The sequence below is a fragment of the Schistocerca americana genome, chromosome 3, assembly GCF_021461395.2.
Source record: "Schistocerca americana isolate TAMUIC-IGC-003095 chromosome 3, iqSchAmer2.1, whole genome shotgun sequence".
Lineage (NCBI taxonomy): Eukaryota > Metazoa > Arthropoda > Insecta > Orthoptera > Acrididae > Schistocerca > Schistocerca americana.
This window is the reverse complement of record NC_060121.1, coordinates 892,717,258-892,741,556: the sequence shown is the minus strand read 5'-3', so window position 1 is coordinate 892,741,556 and position 24,299 is coordinate 892,717,258. Positions and strand designations below refer to the sequence as shown.

Below are 24,299 nucleotides of genomic sequence, written 5' to 3'. Positions count from 1 at the left end.
TGGAGGGAGCCGCACGGACCATGACAACACGCCTGAGACCGCGCGGCTAAAGCCTCTGACAAGTTTGATGATCTGGATGATGATTACTAAAGGTGTCTATTTGATTGGCAAACACAATATTAGCCTAGTCATATCCATTTATTCGCATACGAAAACGAGTGAGTGAGTCTGTATTACAACAGAAGAGTGTAAATGTTCTAAGTCCTAGATCTCACATTTGACAAGATTATCAAAATACAATGTATGACTATGTACGTAACTTATTTGTATTAAAAAAATTGAGAAGCTTCTCATACCACAGAATTATGCTACTCGTCTCATCACTGCAAAATATAATGAGGCAACTTAGATAATAAACAATTTATTAAGAACGTTCTAGGTGCCGTACAAGGGAAATGATTGTTTCTAAGTTCCAATAAGGAATTTTTCAAGCGACTTTAATTCTGTGACGCTATGTTTTGTTTGTGATCAGTGCAGAAATACAGTGGTAAAATATCAACTGGTGGGAACTATAGACACCAAAAACCACTTGTATTTCTCCAATTTTTGCGAGAGAATAACAATACTAAATTCAAGAAAAAAATCCTCTATCGTTACAACGCGAAAACGCTGTGACAAATATATCTGAAAAGGCACCGCGCAAGTCGTGTTTTTTTTTTTTTTTTTTTTTTTTTTTTTGGGGGGGGGGGGAGGGTGTCTTGGCGTTCTGGTGTTCATTTCCTATTATTGCTAGGAATATGGGACGAAAAATGTTTGATTTAACCAGAATCAGTGGCCATTCGTATAGCCGTTCGAACACCCGTCTAACTGAAGCTATGTTACCGTAAGGCAAGCAAGATTTGAAAGACGAACCGGAGCTGCCGCCCAGGCAAATTGTGGGAATACATTGGTTCCTTTTAGAAATGGTTTTGATTGGGTTGAATTTAATGTTCAGCTAATGGCACCATTTGTATGTGCACCATTCGGATTTTACGTGCATAAAAATGTAAGAAAATACGTTTGTGTGAGTTTTTTACGTGCGTCATTTCTGTGTTTCGAACTTGTGCGAATTGGTTCAAATTTTGTAAGAGCATATACAAATATATTTAATTAATGAAAGCTTTATTCGTTACCACGACACAAGCAACGTGGTTTGAAAGACATTAAGAAAACGTACCCCGGTTCAGTCGTCGCCCGAGTCAACGAAAATCTACATCGGCTGCCGAGCTAGGGCGATATAATCTCAAAATTATGGTAGAGTAAAAGTTGCAAACCAGAATGAAAATGCTCCTATCACACCACAAAAAATGCTAATACGTCTTGGGCAGGGTTAGGGATGTAAAAGAAGGGAACTAACATTTCGTCTCATCTGGAAACTTCAATGACATTTAAATCGAAACATCTTGACATATTCCCGCATTTTTACGAGTTGGCCCTACTTCCCTTGCGCAGTGACCTTCCGTTAACTCTAAGGTGTTGGCACACCTGCATCTTATAATTTATAGACTAAAGTCCCTGGTCGTCTCCCCTAAAGATTCAGCAGCCGTAGTAAACAATATCTGTCATATGGCAGAAGAGCGTACACGTAACAGCCAAAACAAATTTATGTGGGTATGACATTTACCGGGGTGGATTTGTTCTTGTCGGGACGCTAACACCATTTTTAGTTTTATGAGCAATTAGGGGAGGGGGGGGGCTTGCCTTTTCCCCCGAGAGGACCAATTCTCCCCCAAATCCAACTTCTGTTACATGTTAAGAACAAATAGACAAAAATTTATGTGCTTCTAGGGAGTGGGATGCGTCTACAATAGAAAGTATCCGAGAGATGAGGTGCGTCTATAATAGGAAGTACCCCAGAGATATGATGAAAGGATCCTAAACTCTAATGACACATTGTGCCATATTGCATGACAAATGTCATGTTGTATGACATAATGGTATGTGTCATGTTATATGACATGAATCACTTACCTTGTTACTTTACTTGGTACGACGTGTGGTTTCTAATACTAAAAGTAAAAAAGCGCGAATATGTCAAGATGTTTTGATTTAAATGTCTTTGAAGCTAGTTCCCTTCTTTTCATCCCCAAGAAAATGTCGGACGTAATACCAAAGAAATCAACAGTTCGCGCAGGCCACGAGCTTGGAATACCGCAACAAACTGTGTGGAAAATTTTACAACAGTGGTTACATTCCAGACCGCACCGAGCGCCGTTCGTGCAACAATTAAAACTGGAAAATTATGGCCAGCGCCTTCAATTTTGCATCACAATGGAGAAACAACTTGAGGGTGAACATTCGGCCTCCAAGCTCATATTCAGTGACGGAGTAACATTCCATTTATCTGGGAAGATTTAATCGCCACATTATGAGAGAATGGGGCACCGAAAATCCTTATGACATTGTGGCGCATGAGCGAGATTCGTCGAAGGTTAATGTTCTGTCTGCAGTGTAACAGACGAATCTGTGTGGGCCGCTTTTTTTCCTGTAAGAAGACTGTGATGGTTACCTCTTACCTTGATATGTCAGAGTTGTGGTTGTTTCCACGACTGACTGCTGATTCAGAGAATTTCATCTTCCAACACGACAAGGCACCGCATCATTGTAGCATCGATGTTCGTCGCTACATAAACGACGAAGTTAACGCATCACCGGATTGGGCGCAGTGGCAAAGGTGGAGTGACCACCGCCACCACCACCACCACCAACCACTACCACCACCACCATCCTCCTTCAGCCCCCCTCTCCCTAGGCTGCCTGACTTAGGGCCTTGTGGCTATTTTCCTTTGTGGATACAATAAGGACCGTGTTTACACACACCCACTGCCAAGAACTCTGCAACGTCTCAGGGAACGCATCAATGCTGCAGTGTGACCATTGACAGGATGTTGCTACATAGGATATGGAACGAAATGAGGGGCACTCGTAAAAGATTTGTAGAGCGTAACGTGCAAACTTGGTGAGTCCACGGTTCTATTCGTGCACCAGACATGTTTGTAAAGGAATACTTTAGAAATTATAGAGCTTTGAGAACGAATGAATCATTTGAAGTAGCTCTTTATTTTTGCTACTACCTTCAGAATATCAAATGGTGTTTTCCGGAAAAAATTCCCAAGTGTGCTCTCTAAATCTACAGCAAATTTAGGGTTACCATTCTTCAGTCTACCTCCTAAGGTAAGCCGTAGGATCAGTATTCCTTTGCAGCTTCCAGTCGGCTTCCGCAAGACGTTTCATTCTTCTGTAAAAAAATTATGCCAGTCTATGTCCGTCTCCAAGAGTATTCTTCGTAACTGCAATTATTACATTCTTCTTGAGGTCTGAGTGTATTTTGCCTGTTATGACTTGCTCACCACATAGGATAGTTTGGTCACAGTTCATTTTCCCGAAGATCTTAATTACGAAGGACTGTTGTCTACTATAGGTACATTGTTTCGATTTCTGTCTTTCAGTGCGTTCCCAAATAGTCTTCACAGAATCACATTTTCCATCTAAACATCATTACTTCCACTTCTCTTTCCATAGCATTGCGATCAAGTTTCTTTCCTTAATGTAGTCTTCCTATATGTGCCTTCAACATTGGCTTTCGTTTCTGTGATTACTATCGACTTTCTACCTAACCTCATGAAACTCTTGTTATTCACATGTTTCTTTGATTTCTCTATTAACTCCCTCTATCTTTCTTCTTAAACTCATTTTTTAGTAGTCTACATTCCCTTTCTCTTGCTTCAATTGCTACTTTTTTGTATATTTAGCTTTCGCCTGTTAAATTCAATACCTCGTGTGTTATTTGAGGATTTCTTCTTGGCTGTGTCTTTTTGCCCAATGGTTCCTCTGCTGCCTTCACTGTTTCATCTCTCAAAATTATCTATTCGTCTTCTGCTGTATTTCTTTCTCTTGTTTTACTCAACTCCATCTGGCTCTTTCAACCTGCTGAGGACCCGTCTCCTTATTTCATGCCTTTCTGGAAAATCTTCAGATGTAGTTCTTAGTTATTCAGTTCATAGCCAATGAATTATAGCCAATATCAGCTCCTCTAAAGGTTTTTAAATACGAAATTGGGTTTCTAGATACCCGTCCTACCATTATGTAATCTATTTGAAACTTTACGGTTTTTCAGTGTCGCTTCTATGTATCAAAGTTTCTTTCATGATTTTTGAATCATGTGTTGGCAGTAATTAATTACACTGTGTGCGAAATTGTATAGGACGGTTTCTCCTTTCATTTCTTTCCCTCTAATCCGTGTTCTCATACAATTATTCCTTATCGTCCTGTTCCTACTACTTTTATCTCAGCATACAGTCTTATAATCTCTTCATCACCGGGATAGTTCGGAGGTATGCTACGGTGGCGAATGTCTGCTTTGTGTCCATTTTGGTTACGGTAAAATGTTCACTATGCCGTTCAAAGCAGTTTACCCGCATTCCTGTTTTCTTATTCATTATTAAAACTAGTCTCGCATCACCGATATTTGATACTGTACCGATAGTCCAGTACTCATCTGACCAGAAATTCTATTCTTGCTGCTAGGCGTTCGATATTCACAGTCAGAACAGCAAAATATGATATAATCAGAGACGTCGCTGACAAAGAAAACGCCGTCTTTGTGTGCGGCATACGGCTGCGTCATTCTTCGTAGTACTATTCCCCACAACTGCAAGGCTACGCAAATATCCTGATCTTACAAACGTTACACGTGGCTGTATGTGTACACCAGCACAAAAGAATGGTTGTGTAATGCCCAGACTGTATGTGGGAAGCAATGTACGGTAACGTGACGCAACACAGACTGATCAACAGTATTTACGCTTCCATTCACTGAACGTACTGCTACAATACAAATTTAATTTTATCGTTATGTTTTGTCAGCAGTCAAACATTTGAAGGCATATTTGGATTAATAAGTTCTGAGACTGTTAAATTATAGCTTATTGTACTGTTTAGAGGTGTTTTTCTCTCTGTTGTTGTATCTGTTGTAACTACCGTAGCTCCATCCAGTCAGGAAATAGAGCGACATGGCACAGTTACAGACACGGGACTCGCATTCGGGAGATTGTTGTCGCGGTCTTGAGTCACAAGACTGATGTGATACATTTCCCGATGCTAGACTATCCAGCACTCATCTCTTCATCTCTGCATAACTACTGGAACCTACATCAACTTGAGCCTGTTTACTGTACTAGTCAAGCTTTGGTCTTCCTCTATTCTTACCCACCACACTTTCCCGCAATACCAAACAGCCAATTCGTTGGTGTCTCAGAATGCGTCCTGAAACCGATCCGTCCTTTCAGTCCGGTTATGCTGTAAAGCTGTCTTCTCCCCAAGTCGATGCACCACCTCCTCATTAGCTGTTCCGTCTACCCATTTAATCTTCAGAATTATTCTGTAGCACCATATTTTGAAAGCTTCTTTTCTCATTTTACCTGAGGTGTTCGTCGTAATTGTTCTTTTCCAGATGGGTATACACAATGGACTAGATTTCCTCAGACTTGTATTTATATTTGAGATTAAAAACTATATCTTCTCAGAAACTCGTTTCTTGGTGTTTCCAATCTGCATTTTAAAGCCGTTTTACTTTGTCATCAGTTGTTTTATTTTTAGTGCCTCAATTCCTACGCCAAATGTCTTAGCATCACATTACGCAAGTGGACTACACTTCAGCATCAGCGTTTTATTTTGGTTGTTGTTCATCTTGTACTCTCTTTTCAAGACAGTATGTATTCCATTTAACTAATCATTCCAATCCTGTTACATTTCTGACAACTATTTCTTCTCACTGAACATTAATTCCTTTCCCAACTATCTGATTTGTTTCCCTCACTGCTTGCACTGCGAACAAACTGAATAATATGGGGCAAATAAAATCTTCCTTAAATTGAGCTCCAGAGCCTCGACAAAGTGCATTAAATATTTCTATGTCTACTATCAAACGCTGCTATTAAATAAAACTGAATAATATGGGGGAAATAAAATCTTCCTTAAATTGAGCTCCAGAGCCTCGACAGAGTGCATTAAATATTTCTATGTCTACTATCAAACGCTGCTATTAAATAAAACCAGTGACTGGTTTCGACAGAGTCTGGGACAGACTAAAGTTTCATTCAATAGCAGTTTTTGCTGTTATGTAACAAAGCCTTTGGTACAACCTGAGGCATAGCCTACAACCGTGACTCACTACCTTCTAAATTGATGTCTCCCTTTCATGTCCTTCGACTCTGATGAATCAGTCCTGAGCTCAGATTTTCTCAACGGAAATTTATATTGGTGGTCAATACATTTCTCTGGTACAAACTAAGATCAAAATAGTAAAAATAAAAAAAACTGGTGTCATTCTCCAAAATTTTAGAAAGTGGTCAACATGAATACTATATATGTTAGAAAATAATTGAAATATTTGGAGTACTCAGAACATCCAATACTAAACACCTGGAAATTACGGAGACAATGCCGTTGGAAGTTGAAAGTTAAGGTCGCTGCCGAAGATAGTTCCAGTGCTACATCGAAAAAAAATTATCGCTTTATTGCTGTGATGAAATAAGCACTGAGTTATTCAATAGCGTAGAGTATATTAGCATATTACAGCATTTTATAAACACATTCTAGCCCAAAATTACCAAAAACATTTACCAATTATCTTTATTTCTCGAAGATATGGCGACAGTGCGATAAACGGGGATCCTTTAAGCAGATGCTGCCACTTACTGGGAACGTGTAGAAACGGAAACAATTGATGTACTGAAAGGTCATGGTGTGAAGTATATGCTACTGCCAGGCACAGCGAGTTTAGTTTATTCCTTGAGCACGAAAAAAATAAAATTCGAATGTAGCATGAATTCCTTCCTTGGACAGTTATTCAAATCTCTGTCTAGCGATCCAGATTCAGTTTTTCCGGGCTTTTCCTAAATCGTTGAAGGCAAATGATTTCGTTGAAAGGCGCTCAATGAATTTCTTCCCCTATTCCTCGCCAATCTGCGCTCGTACGGCGTGTGTCTGGCCACCTCATCGTCGACGAGATGTCAAACGCATGTCTTCTATCCATTTCCAGTCAGATCCCGTTTCTAACACAGAATATCCAACACTGTGCTAGACGCATTGAAGAGTTTGCTTAAACGGGCAATGACTCTTGCAGTCCGTTTATCGTGTTAGTACTCAAGGCGTATAGGCCATTGGACTCTCTGCACGTTATCACTTACTAGGTACAGGCGTAAGCATCGATTTCACAGCTACAGAGGTCGGAGTTTCAGACATTCAACTATATGGCTGTACCATATGACGCTAATTCTAGATGACACCAGAAAACCTGTCATTAAGTGCACATCCGCTGGGCGTTATGATCTGCTATGTCTATCCACCCTATTACGGTTAACATGAATACTATATATGTTAGAAAATAATTGAAATATTTGGAGTACTCAGAACATCCAATACTAAACACCTGGAAATTACGGAGACAATGACGTTGGAAGCTGAAAGTTAAGGTCGCTGCCGAAGATAGTTCCAGTGCTGGCACGACAATAAAGCAGGAAAATTGACCTGGAGAATGACTGTTGCTTGGCACGTTATCATTCACTGCCTCTTTACCAGCTCTCTGGCAACGGCCTTGCCGCAGTGGATACACCGGTTCCCGTGAGATCACCGAAGTTAAGCGCTGTCAGGCGTGGTCGGCACTTGGATGGGTGACCATCCGAACCGCCATGCGCTGTTGCCATTTTTCGGGGTGCACTCAGCCTCGCGATGCCAATTGTGGAGCTACTCGACCGAATAGTAGCGGCTTCGGTCAAGAATACCATCATAACGACCGGGAGAGCGGTGTGCTGATCCCACGCCCCTCCTATCCGTATCGTCCACTGAGGATGACACGGCGGTCGGATGGTCCCGGTAGGCCACTCGTGGCCTGAAGACGGAGTGTGTTACCAGCTCTCTCCACCGCTGCGAGTACATCTACGTCACTCCTCCACAAGTCACCCTGCAGTTTGTGGTGGAGGGTACTTTGCGTACCACTGTCTTCTTGTTCCAGTCGCGAATGGTTCGCAGGAAGGGCGATTGTTGGTAAGCTTGCGTGTGGGCTCGAATCTAGCTAATTTCATATTCATAGTCTTTTTGCGAGACTTATGTAAGATGAATCAATATATTTTTCACTCTTCTAGGAACGTAAGCTCTCGGAATTCTGACAGTAAACCGGACCGCGGTGCACACCGCCTCTCTTGCAGCGTCTGCCACCAGAGTTGCTTCTGACGTTGTCGAACTTACGAAACTGACCTGCAACGAAACATGTTGCTCTTCTGTGGACGTTCTCTATTTTCTCTACCACTCCTACCTGTGATGGATCCCAGACTGACGAGTCGAACGAGTGTTTTGTAAGCTATCTCCCTTGTGGGTGGACTACACTTCCTAAGGATTCTTCCAATTAATTTCAGTCTGAAAACCGCACTACCCGCGATAAATCCTGTGTGGTCGTTCTGCTTTTTAATCGCTCCGCGTGCATACTGCCAGATATTTAATCTAGTGACTGTTCCGCAATCGTGTAATCATACAATAATAGGTTGTTTCCCAATGTCATCGATCAATTGTCAATACGTGCACCAAGCATCGACCCTCTGCAGGTTTTCTTGCATTTCACTACAATTTTCTAGCCTTGTGGCTTCTCTGCATGCATCAGAAACATCAACGAAATGCCACATGCAACGTCAGCCGCTATCCACTATGTCATTCATTTATATTGTGGTTTAAGAACCTTCACCGTCGCAGCGCGTCAGCAATTATTGTTTTTTTTTTTTTTTTTTGGTCATCAGTCTACTGACTAGTTTGATGCGGCCCGCCACGAATTCCTTTCCTGTGCTAACCTCTTCATCTCAGAGTAGCACTTGCAACCTACGTCCTCAATTATTTGCTTGAAGTATTCCAATCTCTGTCTTCCTCTACTGTATTTGCCCTCTACAGCTCCCTCTAGTACCATGGAAGTCATTCCCTCATGTCTTAGCAGATGTCCTATCATCCTGTCCCTTCTCCATATCAGTGTTTTCCACTTATTCCTTTCCTCTCCGATTCTGCGTAGAACCTCCTCATTCCTTACCTTATCAGTCCACCTAATTTTCAACATTCGTCTATAGCACCACATCTCAAATGCTTCGATTCTCTTCCCTTCCGGTTTTCCCACAGTCCATGTTTCACTACCATACAATGCTGTACTCCAGACGTACATCCTCAGAAATTTCTTCCTCAAATTCAGGCCGGTATTTGATATTAGTAGACTTCTCTTGGCCAGAAATGCCTTTTTTGCCATAGCGAGTCTGCTTTTGATGTCCTCCTTGCTCCGTCCGTCATTGGTTATTTTACTGCCTAGGTAGCAGAATTCCTTAACTTCAATGACTTCGTGACCATCAATGCTGATGTTAAGTTTCTCGCTGTTCTCATTTATACTACTTCTCATTACCTTCGTCTTTCTCCGATTTACTCTCAAACCATACTGTGCACTCATTAGACTGTTCATTCCGTTCAGCAGATCATTTAATTCTTCTTCACTTTCACTCAAGATAGCAATGTCATCAGCGAATCGTATCATTGATATCCTTTTACCTTGTATTTTAGTTCCACTCCTGAACCTTTCTTTTATTTCCATCATTGCTTCCTCGATGTACAGATTGAAGAGTAGGGGCGAAAGGCTACAGCCTTGTTTTACACCCTTCTTAATACGAGCACTTCGTTCTTGATCGTCCACTCTTATTATTCCCTCTTGGTTGTTGTACATATTGTATATGACCCGCCTCTCCCTATAGCTTACCCCTACTTTTTTCAGAATCTCGAACAGCTTGCACCATTTTATATTGTCGAACGCTTTTTCCAGGTCGACAAGTACTATGAAAGTGTCTTGATTTTTCTTTAGCCTTGCTTCCATTATTAGCCGTAATGTCAGAATTGCCTCTCTCGTCCCTTTACTTTTCCTAAAGCCAAACTGATCGTCACCTAGCGCATTCTCAATTTTCTTTTCCATTCTTCTGTATACTATTCTTGTTAGCAGCTTCGTTGCATGAGCTGTTAAGCTGATTGTGCGATAATTCTCGCACTTGTCAGCTCTTGCCGTCTTCGAAATTGTGTGGATGATGCTTTCCGAATGTCAGATCGTATGTCGCCAGACTCATATATTCTACACACCAACATGAATAGTCGATTTGTTGCCACTTCCCCCAGTGATTGTTGGCTAATATATTAAAAAACTAAAAACCCGCCTCGATTGCGAAAGAGTCCCCTCCCCCCCCCTCCCCAGGCTAACTACTGGCTTTAGGTATAGTTTTTATGAGTTCCTCCTGTTGTCATAGGTAGCTTCATATATAAATTTCTTTACTAGCATAAGCAACCGTGTGCGGTTATTTTTTGGTTTCATCTCCTATTTAGCTCGTCTCCTGTTCTATTTATTTCATTTATTGATATACGTTGATCCACGGTTGGGAACATATGGGCTATTTAGCCCCGACCCATGTATAAACTCTCTCGTATTCGTATGCGCATGCGCATTCAAGTAACTTCCCTTGTGTTGCGCATGTGCATAGATAGCGCGTCAGGGTTGTAAGTGAGCGACCGTTTGTAGCTACAGTTTATGGCGGGTCATGGCCCATAACATAGGTCGGCGTGAGGTGGAGCGTACACCATTAAGTTAAGTAGTGGTTTTGACTTTTTACATATATACTGTTTGTGTTTTCTTTTTCTTTTTCGTTTATAAATGTATAGCTATGGTGTTCTTTTAATCATTGACAAAGGTCTTCTTAGGCACTTGTTGGTTTTATTGTTGTTCTGAAGAAGGTGTAGTTATCTACGCCGAAACCTGGGTTAACACTTAACACTACGTGCTTTTTTCGCAATCGAGGCGGGTTTTTTGTTTTTTAATATATTGTGGTTGTTACTTCTCCTATAACACTCCCTTGGGGTACATTCGAAGTTAGTTCTACGTCTCAAGAGAATAACATGTCGTGTTCTCTTCCCTAGAAACTCTTCAGTCCAGTGACAAAGCTGGTCTGATATCCCGTGCGCTTGTGCTTTGTTCGTTATGCAGCAGAGCGGAATTGTATCCAATGCCTTACGGAAGTCAAAAAACGAGATACCTACCCGTTCGGCGGTATCTGCGCCTTTCTGGGTCTGGTGGGGTCTGATGGGCAAACATGGTTACCTGGTTTCACTCGATTGTAGCTTTTCGGAACGCATGTTGCTTCCTACAGAGGATATATTTGGTCTCCAGAACTGTCGTAATACGCCAGCATAAAACTTGTTCAAAAATTCTGTAACAGACCGACGTCATAGATATAGACCTACGAGGCGTGTTTTTTTTAAGTAAGTACCGTTTTGAAATTAAAGAAAAACGTTCTAAGACATCTCAATAATTTTATTTTTACATGAAAACCTGTTCCTTAAACTACGCACTGACGCCATTACAGTCTGATTCTTCCTTGTTTACGTTGTGTACTGAGTGTTTAAGAAGCCTCCGATGATCGTGAGTCCCGTAGACTGTGACTGTGAAGTACGGGCTGTTAAAAGATTTCTTAGTGCTAAAGGCCTAAAAGCGATCGATATTCATCGTGAGATCTGTGCAGTTTACGGAGAAAACATGATGAGTGATAGAATAGTAAGAAAGTGGGTGAAAGAATTTAAAAATGGCCGCACAAATGTGCATGATGAACAACGAAGTGGGCGTCCTTCGGTCGTTAATGAAAGTTTGGTGCAGGAAGTGGACGATAAGGTGAGAGAAAACAGACGCTTTACAATTTCCTCCTTGCGGTATGACTTTCCTAATGTTTTTCGTAGTGTTTTGTATGGCATTGTGACCGAGCAATTGAATCACCGAAAGTTGTGTGCACGTTGGGTACCGAAAATGTTGACGGATGTGCACAAAACCAAACGTTTAGACAGTGCATTGACTTTCCTGGAGCGGTACCACAACGACGGTGATGATTTCTTAAGCCAAATTGTTACCGGCGATGAAACATGGGTGGCCTAAGTCACACCAGAATCAATGCAACGGTCCATGGAAGTTGAGCAAGGACATCGTTTTGCTGCAAGACAATGGCCGTCCGCATGTGGCGAATCAGACCAAAGATCTCATCACATCTTTTCGATGGGAAACTCTAGATCATCCTCCGTACAGCCCCGATCTTGCGCCCAGTGACTACCATCTGTTCCTGCACTTGAAGAAACACCTGGGCGGTGTTGTCAAAACAGTGGTGATGCAGTGGTTAACAAGTCAGGCGGCAGACTTCTATGAGGAGAGTATTCAAAACTGGAACAACGTTATGACAAGTGCCTCAATATTGACGGAAATTATGTAGAAAAGTAGATTAAGGTAGAGGCTTTCATATAAAAAATAAAATTATTGGGATATATTAGCACGTCTTTTTTTAATTTCAAAACGGTACTTACTTAAAAAACACGCCTCGTATAATTTTGTACGTCTTTTCGACAACCCTCCTTGAGAACGGGAATGACCTGCGCTGTTGTCCAATTGCTACGAACGCTTCGTTCCTCCAGCGGCCTACGGTGCACTGCTGCTGCAAAAGACCTGGTGCTTTCGCATACTGCGTCTAGGTTAGTGTTTGATATCCTGTCGGATCCAGTGTCCTTTCCTGTGCTGAGCAATTTCGGTTGCGTCCACCGAAAAGAGATGGACTTTTGAAATGTCCAGAAGAGTCACACGAACGCTTTAGAGCTAATCAGGCAACACTAACTGATGGGCTACACTGCTGTAGGAAGAACCAAAACCAATGGCAGAGCCAAAAAAGGGACGATTACTTACGTTAGACACAAGTAGAGCTAATGGAAACTAATCGACAAGGGCATGACTCATTTTTATTTTTTAAAAAAAGAAACGTGTAACCACAACAAGGATGATCCACGCCACTGTTCTGCTGCTAGCAGCTAAAGAGCGCCGAAGAATCGCGAGAAGGAGTCGCCGAGGCAGAACTCGGTGGCAGTTCTTACCGGCGATTCTGGAGGTCACGCAACGGCGAACGCTACTCTCTCTCTTCTCTCCGGAGAAATTCAGCTGCTGGTCTTCCGTTTCGATGAGGGGCCAGCTTGTGCACTCTGTCCTACAACGAAAGGGATAATAAGGCCGCCGTAACCCTCCCATAAGTTTCAGAGATATGATGTGAAACGTCCCATAAGAACAACCATTGTAGCTACATCATAAAAGTAGTTGGAATTTGAACGCTATGTCTCTCCATTTGCCTCAGTGTCTGTAAAAACTGTTGCATCAAGAACGATGTCTGAGAGTAACATGAACTTCACACTGATGATTGGACGAAACATCAACACGGACACTGGGTCAGTGTCCCGACAGAGTAATACTAAATTGCGGAATATGACCGTGATTTAAATGCTATCGCCTAACCAGCTCATGGGCTCCCACACTTTACAGGCTTGTTACGACGAAAACATGAGTATTGACTCTGTTCACCCACCTCAAGTTACCCTGCTGAATGGCTCTTCTTCCTTTCACTATCACTGCTGTTCAGCTGCTTTTGAATACAATCTCATAAACGAGGGGTTAGCATGTTAGCATGAGGTTATGATTCTCTCCTCAAAAATAAATAAATAAGTAAACAAAAAATCAAGCTATGCCCATGACACTTGGTAGTTGTGTTAAAACTTCTCTAGAAATTCACCCTTCAATGCGCCACGTTTTTTTTTAATGATAGAAAATTTTGCGTTTATCTTGGTAACGTTTATGGAGGAAGACAGACATATTACAAACTGAAATATTGAGTACTGATGTTCCACAATAATATTTATTTAATATTTTGTTATAAACCAGCATCCGATTTTTAGGCCAACGTCTGACATATTTGACGATAGTGTAGAAAACTGAAAAACTGACTTCCAGTAAAATGTAAAATACGTATTATTGTAGAAGATCAATATAGTGAACAGGGCATATAGTCTTCCGCTGAGTACAAAAATTTATTTCTAGGGAGCTATGCCACATACAGCTGTGCAGTTTGTTGCAAATGGTAGCTTAACTGAAAGTTTTTTGTGCGTACATTTCGACACGCGCTCTGTTTGTTGCGCACAGAACGTGCAGGCGATATTAAGCCCACAAAAAAGGTCAAGGGTGGTTATGTCTGGTGGACTTGGTGGCCATGATGTTGGACCGTCTGTACTGGTCTATCTGCCCGGAAACGCTTCGTCTGATACCTGGCGAACAAATAACTCCCAGCGTGGAGGGGCGCAATCTTGTTGAAACAATACCCACAAGTTTTTGTAGCTGAGGTCCAACGTGAAGTCTAAGTATACTGTTCCCGTAAGCTCACAGAATAAGAACGGTTCAGTTAATTGTATTGCACATTAAATTGCACCACATATTCACTTTCGGTTGTCCTTTATCTTCTGTACCACGATATGTATATACTCCGAGCACCAGATCTAGAAATTATGCTTGTTTAGTTTCCCACATGTGTAAAAAGCCCTTAATCGGAAAAACAAACTTTATTAAGAGAGTCACTGCCTCCATCGATTCGTTCCCACATGTGCGTAGCAAACTCAGCACTTCTGGGCGTATCATGTGGCTGCAAAGCTTACAGGATTTGCACTTCGTAAGTATGCAGATGCAGGCGTTTGTGTAAAATCTGCACCTCAGTGCCCTGAGGCAAGCCTGCTTGTCTGGGAAAACAACGCGTCTGTTTCCATGGACTGCTCTGGAATGCTGTCCGCTCGGTATCAACTGTGTCGTCCATCATTCCAGGTGTACCGCTTCTTACACTTTTCATCCCATCCTTTGTTACTGTCGCTGAAATGTAAACAGGTGGCCGTGTTTCATGGAGCCACAAACCACACCGCGCTTTCTCCTGCATCGACGCCAATGTGGCAGCAGCACTCCTAAACCACGCTACCTGCAACAAGATGGGAGATAGAAAATAAATCAGATGATGTCAGAGCACTTGTAGAATTGCATGCATAAAATGTTCATGAATTTGCCTACCATTTACAAAAAACCGCATATACATGAGAAAACGTATAAAAATTTATGAGCTAAGGTACCATTTGTACTGTAGCACACACACTATGTCATCAAAAGTATCCGGACACCCCCGAAAACATACGTTTTTCATATTAGGTGCATTGTGGTGCCACCTACTGCCAGGTACTACATATCAGCGACCTGAGCAGTTTTAGACATCCTGAGAGAGCTGAATGGGGAGCTCCGCGGAACTAACGAACTTCGAACGTGGTCAGGTGATAGTGAAGTGGAAACGTGAAGGGACACGTGCAGCACGAAAGCGTACAGGCCGACCTCGTCTGTTGACTCAGAGAGACAGCCGACAGTTGAAGAGGGTCGTAATGTGTAATAGGCACACATCTATCCAGACCATCACACACGAATTCCAAACTGCATCAGGGTCCTCTGCAAGTACTATGACAGTTAGGCGGGAGGAGCGAAAACTTGGATTTCATGGTCGGGCGGCTGCTCATAAGCCACATATCACGCCGGTAAATGCCAACCGACGCCTCGCTTGGTGTAACGATTTAACAGTGGAAAAACGTTGTTTGGAGTGACGAATCACGGTACACAATGTGGCGATCCAATCGGAAAGTGTGGGTATGGCGAATTCCCGTTGAACATCCTCTGCCAGCGTGTTTAGTGCTAACAGTAAAACTCGGAGGCGGTGGTGATATGATATGATCGTGTATCTCATGGAGGGGACTTGCACTCCTTGTTGTTCTGAGTGGCACTATCACAGCACAGGCCTACATTGATGGTTTAAGCATCTTCTTGCTCCCCACTGTTGAAGAGCAATTTGGGTGTGGTGATTCCATCTTTTAACGCGATCGAGCACCTGTTCATAATGCACGGCCTGTGGCGGAGTGGTTACACGACGATAACATCCCTGTCATGGACTGACCGGCGCAGAGTCCTTACCTGACTCCTATGGAACACCTTCGTGCCAGGGCTCACCGACCGACATCGATACCTCTCCTCAGTGCAGCACTCCGTGAAGAAAGGGCTGCCATTCCCCAAGAAACCTTCCAGCACCTGACTGAACGTATGCCTGCGAGAATGGAAGCTGTCATCAAGGCTAAGGGTGGGCCAACACCATATTGAATTCCAGCATTATCGATGGAGGGCGCCACGAACTTGTTAGTCATTTTCAGCCAGGTGTCCGGATACTTTTGATCACATAGTGCAGCTACAAATTGCAAAAGCGGAATTACAAATACCTGCCTAACCACCAGAGAAAAGGTGCTTGATGACTCTTGGAGCGACACACTGTATATAAGCTGCCCAATAGAGATTACTTTCATTTATTTGCTCCTGGACTAGTGCCAGGCGCACCTTGTATACTAGTTTCTCAGCATATGCCAGACACATTTGCCAGTAACAATCATATAATTATATTACAGTTTTCATCACCATGTTAATTTTGATTTTTATGTAATATGTAAATAGTAATACGCTTAACAGCCAAAGATATTAATTCAGTATCTCAATAGCTGATCGTACAAATTTTGTTTGTTATGGGATATATTACCTCTGGCGGTAAACACAGTGCAGTCTCAGATAATATTCAGTTTCAAATTATTATTTTTTAGTGCTTAAAGAGGCAACCTGTAACGCTTTTACTTTTGCATCGTACCCTTCACAGGATATTCGGAAGGTATACCACGCTAGAGGCGACCTATTATCATACTTACGTTGTTGTATTCAGGAACAGGTTAAGGAACGGAAAGTGCTGGTGGTAGGCGCCCCTTATCATGTACTGAGCCGTTGCTAGCAGGACGTAGATAAAGCATCAGCTGTAGATAGTCAACGCGCGCCTCCAGACCTCGCTACACTTGGCTGTTCCAGTTTCCTTCCCCTGCTCGCTTGCTTCTAGTTGTTTAATAACACATTCGTTGCTTTTTTGCTGTTCCAGGTGTGGTACTACAGAGATGGGAGCGGACCACGAAAAAGGCGCGGACAGCGGGCCGCCAATCCCCATGGAGAACTTCTCCTCGACGTGAGTACAGCTCTGCTCTCAACGGGTAATAACAAAACTGCCGACTCGTTAAGTGCCATCACAAAGCGCCGGGCATAGCGAGACAGCGATGCGCTGTTAAATACACTCCTGGAAATCGAAATAAGAACACCGTGAATTCATTGTCCCAGGAAGGGGAAACTTTATTGACACATTCCTGGAGTCAGATACATCACATGATCACACTGACAGAACCACAGGCACATAGACACAGGCAACAGAGCATGCACAATGTCGGCACTAGTACAGTGTATATCCACCTTTCGCAGCAATGCAGGCTGCTATTCTCCCATGGAGACGATCGTAGAGATGCTGGATGTAGTCCTGTGGAACGGCTTGCCATGCCATTTCCACCTGCCGCCTCAGTTGGACCAGCGTTCGTGCTGGACGTGCAGACCGCGTGAGACGACGCTTCATGCAGTCCCAAACATGCTCAATGGGGGACAGATCCGGAGATCTTGCTGGCCAGGGTAGTTGACTTACACCTTCTAGAGCACGTTGGGTGGCACGGGATACATGCGGACGTGCATTGTCCTGTTGGAACAGCATGTTTCCTTGCCGGTCTAGGAATGGTAGAACGATGGGTTCGATGACGGTTTGGATGTACCGTACACTATTCAGTGTCCCCTTGACAATCACCAGTGGTGTACGGCCAGTGTAGGAGATCGCTCCCCACACCATGATGCCGGGTGTTGGCCCTGTGTGCCTCGGTCGTATGCAGTCCTGATTGTGGCGCTCACCTGCACGGCGCCAAACACGCATACGACCATCATTGGCACCAAGGCAGAAGCGACTCTCATCGCTGAAGACGACACGACTCCATTCGTTCCTCCATTCACGCCTGTCGCGACACCACTGGAGGCGGGCTGCACGATGTTGGGGCGTGAGCGGAAGACGGCCTAACGGTGTGCGGGACCGTAGCCCAGCTTCATGGAGACGGTTGCGAATGGTCCTCGCCGATAGCCCAGGAGCAACAGTGTCCCTAACTTGCTGGGAAGTGGCGGTGCGGTCCCCTACGGCACTGCGTAGGATCCTACGGTCTTGGCGTGCAACCGTGCGTCGCTGCGGTCCGGTCCCAGGTCGACGGGCACGTGCACCTTCCGCCGACCACTGGCGACAACATCGATGTACTGTGGAGACCTCACGCCCCACGTGTTGAGCAATTCGGCGGTACGTCCACCCGGCCTCCCGCATGCCCACTACACGCCCTCGCTCAAAGTCCGTCAACTGCACATACGGTTCACGTCCACGCTGTCGCGGCATGCTACCAGTGTTAAAGACTGCGATGGAGCTCCGTATGCCACGGCAAACTGGCTGACACTGACGGCGGCGGTGCACAAATGCTGCGCAGCTAGCGCCATTCGACGGCCAACACCGCGGTTCCTGGTGTGTCCGCTGTGCCGTGCGTGTGATCATTGCTTGTACAGCCCTCTCGCAGTGTCCGGAGCAAGTATGGTGGGTCTGACACACCGGTGTCAATGTGTTCTTTTTTCCATTTCCAGGAGTGTATCTATAGTACCTATATCGAATTTCAGTGTTGGCCTAGGGTTTCGTCGGTGACACGACGGACAACCTGTACAAATTATACAAAGTGGCGGCAGAAACCGGCACAAATTCTCCGATAGCAGTAGGCCGTGCCAGTTTGAAAGATAACCGGGCTAAACTGGACAACTACCTAATCTCTGTGTTGGTGAACGACATTAAAGACAGGGAATTAAATGAACAAAATCCGCAAAAAATGCATCTTAAAATTATAAGAAAAGTGTAGAAGCAGTACTACGCACTATTAGTAACAACTACCTTTCCCTTGTACACACACACACACACACACACACACACACACACACTGTTAAAAACAATAGCGATAGCTATCGCAGATTTCAGACAACAGACAACAGACTTGAAAAGACACGGGAACAGAAGAGAAGTTGACTCACATTCGCGTAACACACTGAAGCGGCAAAGAAACTGGTATTGGCATGCGTATTCAAATACAGAGATAATGTAAACAGAATACTACGCTGCGGTCGGTAACGCAAATATAAGACAACAAATGTCTGCCGCAGTCGTCAGATTGGTTACTGCTGCTACAATGGGAGATTATCAAGATTTAATTGAATTTGAACTTGGTGTTATAGTTGGCGCACGAGCGATGGGGCACAGCATATCCGAGGTAGCGATGATGTGGGGATTTTCCTGTACGACTATTTAATGAGTGTACCGTGAATATCAGGAATCCGGCAAAACCATTAAAACTCTGAACAGAAAAAGATCCTGCAACAATGGCACCATCGACGACTCAAGAGAATCGTTCAACGGGACAGAAGTACAACCCTTCCCCAAATTGCTGCAGATTTCAATGTTGGGACACCAACAAGTGTCAGTTGATGTCACGGCGTGTTGCGGCACTTCTGTGTGCTCGCTGGGGCTCTACACGATATTAGGCAGGTGTATCAGTTTCTTTGGCTATTCAGTGTAGTTTCCCACGTCATTCAAGTACTCAGTCACACATCGTGTAAAAATAAACAGACTCGTAAGTGAAATGAGCCACGTTTCACTTATTGTGAGATTCAGTAGTAGAATCAGAGGCGTCCGAACAGGTTAAAATGCCAGTCCTGAATTTACAATTCCTTGCGTGAGTGTCAAGCAACTTGCAGTAAATGCAGTGATTGAATTAAATATTGCCAGTTGCAGTTGCCGAGTTAGAAAATGGCTGTTTATTCTCCTAGATCTCAAAAGTTACTACGGGCAATTAGGTACGGAATCATGAAAAAGAAAGAAAATCGTATGTGACAATCTTTTACTTGATTCAGTTTACGAAGAAGTATTTTAAAAATAGCAACATTCTTTTGAGTACATAATCGCCGTAAGCCATGCCTTAGGTTTTCGGAATTTAAGCTGACAACTGTATTCAAACATTATCGCCTTGGAATTACGTAGTGAGTCGTCCAGGCACTTCATCTCATCATCTGTGTGGTAGTAATTAGGAATCCCTCTTTCCTTCATACCCTCATCACGGTTGGTGGGCAGTGCACTAAAAGCACCTCAGTCACGCTCGTTTACGATGTGCTATAAAACTGCTCCGTCGAGAGAACAGTAGTACCACACAGACTCTTAAATATAGCCCCCGCGGCTTGTCTGTTTAGCTATACTCCCACGAATAATTGCAGAATAGCCGAACAGACCGATCTCCAAAATCTGCCTTACAACCAGGTAGAGCGAACAGTTGTCGCTTATCCTAAACAGATAGTTTGGCCGATAAGAGCCACCGTCACTACCTGCCCATCTAAAAACTAATGCGCATTGCAACGACATTTCTTCTTGAACTGTTTCATCCCTTATTCGCATTGGTGTACCCAACGTAGCTACTCCCCTCCTCCCCTCTCCCCCACCTAGGCAAAAATTTTTGCAAACTATATTCGTATCTTCCCTGCCAGACGGATAGAACTGTCGGTTCAGTATTAGTATGAAGAGAACTAGAGCTCCTAATAGATAGTTATTGTTTGCAAATGAAACCAGAGGAATTAGCCTTGAAATTGAAGAACTGTTTCGCCCTTGACTGAGGAACTACACACATCAAAAAAAGTTTCGCATCACCTCGGTTCCGAAATTGGAATAGAGATCAAAATAAACATAATTTACGCCCTTTTTATTGCTCATGAAAACCACACCTTGCCTGTTGTACCACCATACAGCGAGGCCATCAGAGGTGGTGGTCCAGATTGCTGTACACACCGGTACCTCTAATACTCAGTAGCACGACCTCTTGCACTGATGCATTCCTGTATTCGTCGTGGCATGCTATCCACACGCTCATCACGGCACTGTTAGTCCAGATTGTCGGCGCAGATCCCTCAGAGTGGCTGGTGGGTCACGTCGTCCATAAACAGTCCTTTTCAATCTATCCCACGCATGTTCGATAGGGTTCATGTCTGAAGAACATGCTGGCCACTCTAATCGAGCGATGTCATTATCCTGAAGGAAGTCATTCACAAGATGTGGAAGATAGGGGCACGAATTGTCTTCCATGACCACCAGCGAGGTACGTCGGCCCCACATAATGCCACCCCAAAACAGAAGGGAACCTCCACCTTGCTGCACTCGTTGGACAGAGTGTCTAAGGCGTTCAGCCTGACCGGATTGCCTCCAAACACGTCTCCGACGATTGTCTGGTTGAAGGCATATGCGACACTCATCCGTGGAAAGAGCGTGATGCCAATCCTGAGTGGTCCATTCGGCATGCTGTTGGGCTCATCTCTACCGCGCTGCATGGTGTCGTGGTTGCAAAGATGGGCCTATCCAGGGACATCGGGAGTGATGTTGCGCATCATGCAGCATATTGCGCACTGTTTGAGTCGTAACACGACGTCCTGTGGCTGCACGAAAAGCATTATTCAACATGGTGGCGTTGCTGTCAGGGTTCCTCCGAGTCATAATCCGTAGGTAGGAGTCATCCGCTGCAGTAGTAGCCCTTTGGCGGCCTGGAAGAGGCATGTTATCGACAGTTCCTGTCTCTCTGTATCTCCTCCGTATCCGAACAACATCCCTTTGGTTCATTCCGAGACGCCTGGACACTTCCCTTGTTGAGAGCCCTTCCTGGCACTAAGTACCAAAGCGGACGCTGTCGAACCGTGGTATTGACCGTCTAGGCATGGTTGAACTACACGAAACACGAACTGTGTACCTCTTTCCTGGTGAAATGACTGGAACTGATCGGCTAATAGGCGCTGCTCATGCATGGTTGTTTACATCTTTGGGCGGGTTTCGTGACATCTCTGAGCAGTCAAAGGGACTGTGCCTGTGATACAATATCAACAGTCAACGTTTATCATCAGGAGTTCTCGGAACACGAATGATGCAAAACTTTTTTTGATGTGTGTAGTATAGTGTGAGCTGCTTCGCTCTGGGTCCGACCCCTGTACGTTTTTGGTTATTAGGCCAGTTAATACAACCTCACCAGAAAAAAATACAGTGACCCCCTTGAAAGGGCTTATTGGACATTCTGGAACGCCTCAGCTAGTCACGTGGTCGTTCACCGCTGACGGAAGTCATGGTACCGAAGTGGTGTAAACTTAGGACAAGAAGACGGGCTTTGTACATTGGCAGAAAGGTGCTATCATGTTCGTCCGTGTCCGTGTGCTCACTGTAGGTGGTGTTGCCTGATGTGTTGGTGTAGCATGTCGGATTGTTCATTGTCTTTACTCGCAACCATGTAACGCGGTGAAACGACAGTGGTCACAGAAAGATCCTTTCTGACACTAAACGCAGACGATCGTCACGCCTTGTCACGTACAAACGGTTTCAAACCAGGCAGGAATTGTTGTCTCCAGTGAATCCTCGCCCATCTGAACCAGTTTCTGAGCGAAGACTGCGTGGGAAACTGCATGCAATCGAAATTTGGAATTGGCCAAACAACACAGAAAAAAGACTCGCCTTGTAACTGTAGCCAAAACTGATATTGTGTTTCTTAATTTCCACTGAGTAATACGTTGGTTTTAATTCACAAAACGGTACTCGACACTTTTTCACCGTTCGCGGTCTTACCAACATCAGTTTCATCACAAAATTCGTTCTGATAATATCACAAGTTCTCTCAAATGTGTGTGCCGTCACGTACACACTCTAATTCCAGTACATGCATGCAACCGGGCCCGGGTTCGATTCCCCGCTGGGTTGGAGATTTTCCCTACTCGAGGACTGGATGTTGTGTTGTCCTCATCATCATTTCATTCTCATCACCGACACGCAAGTCGCCCATTGCGGCGTCGATTGAAATAAGACTCGCACTTGGCGGCCGAACTTCCCCGGAGGGGGCCTCCCGACCAACAATGCCATACGCTCATTTCATTTTTTACTTCCAACACAGATGTATGGCAGAATGTTATTGATGAAGCCATTCCTTTACATCAGTCATCTTTTTCCTGTTACGAGTAGTTTATATAATATGAAGTTTACAATGTAACAGATCGTTTCCTCTGTGTGTATTACCACGTCGTCTGATAAAATACATTGAATGCAAAATAAAAAAAAATTAAACAGCAAGAAGGAGTTGTGGGACATAAATGATAGTTGTTAGACGTGCTTGTACATCTGAAATTTGATGTCTATCCGAATTTCGTGTCAGTCGCGTAGGGAGATAGAGTTCGCACGGGAAGATATAGGTATATGGGAGTTGGTTTTTTCCGCGCGGTGTGTGAGACTGGAATAATAGAGCATTATTGTGCAGATGGTTCGATGAACCCTCTTTCAGGTGCTTAAATGTGATTTGAAGAGTATCCATGTAGATGTAGATGCAGATATAGTGACGCTAGTTGCGCCACTATGAGGATGTAAATCAGGTTTGGTTTTAATACACGCTGTAGAATTCGTGAGCGTTAGTGGCCTTTGAGGCTGGACGTGGTGAGAAGATGGTAGTCAAGAACGCCTTTAAGGAGACAAAGACGCCATTATCAACACCTCACTGAGTTTGAACGAGGTCGTGTAATAGGGCTACTAGAATCTGTGTGTTCGTTCTGCAGTACTGCAGAAAGACTTGGCAGGAATGTAGACACTGTACATGATCGTCTGAAGTGGTGGTCATGAGAATGTAAGGTCGCAAGAAGATCGGTCTCTCTACCGAGAGAGAAAACCTATTGCGCTGCCATTCATGAACAAGCATGTCAGGAAGTCTTTTCCAACAGGATAACGCTCACCCGCATACAGCTTTACAGAGTGTAGGTATGTTGCCTTGGCTTGTTCGATCACCAGACCTGGCCCCAATCGAGTACATATGAGGCATCATTGGACGAGAATTCAAGCATCATCCACAAACAGGATTAAGCGTCCCTGTGTAGATCGACCAAGTGCAACCAGCATGGAAACCATCCCACCAACCGAAATCCGGCGCCTGCACAATACAAGTATGCACGTTTGTGCGCTTGCATTCAACGATCGGCGGCTACACCCGTTATTAATGAATCAGAATTTCACATTTGCAATGGGTTTTCTCGCGCTTACATTAACCTGTGATCTTGCAATGTCAGTCACTTACATACGTTACCTAGATAAACCTATTCCTGAAATTTAATTACTCTTCATCTATTACTTCTTCGTTTTGAGATTTTTTCCCGCCAGTGTACTTAAAATGCTGAAAGAGTCAAACCAGAAGGATTTTAACGATATTTACACCAACCGCGGAAGCGTAACTGGTTACATCAGTTCCGTAATAGGCTGTTCGCAACTCGTGCCCTAGTGGTAAGCGGCGCTGCCTCAAGTTCCAGAGATTCCGGGTTCGACACCCAGCCAGCTGGAAGATGGATATTTGCATTGTCCTAACAATTCCATCTT

At 44.0% G+C, this 24,299-nt stretch overlaps 1 protein-coding gene and 1 pseudogene across 1 annotated transcript in view; both read left to right on the top strand.

Moving 5' to 3' along the window:
• The window catches only part of LOC124605600 (proton-coupled amino acid transporter-like protein CG1139), a 201,212-nt gene that overhangs the window by 83,478 nt on the left and 93,435 nt on the right, over window positions 1-24,299 (top strand). The window contains exon 2 of the mRNA XM_047137392.1: window positions 16,872-16,955. Within this exon, the coding sequence (XP_046993348.1) occupies window positions 16,888-16,955 (68 nt within the window). The 5' untranslated portion in view covers window positions 16,872-16,887. The remainder of the gene's footprint in view (window positions 1-16,871; window positions 16,956-24,299) is intronic.
• LOC124607633 lies at window positions 7,567-7,684 on the top strand (annotated as a pseudogene).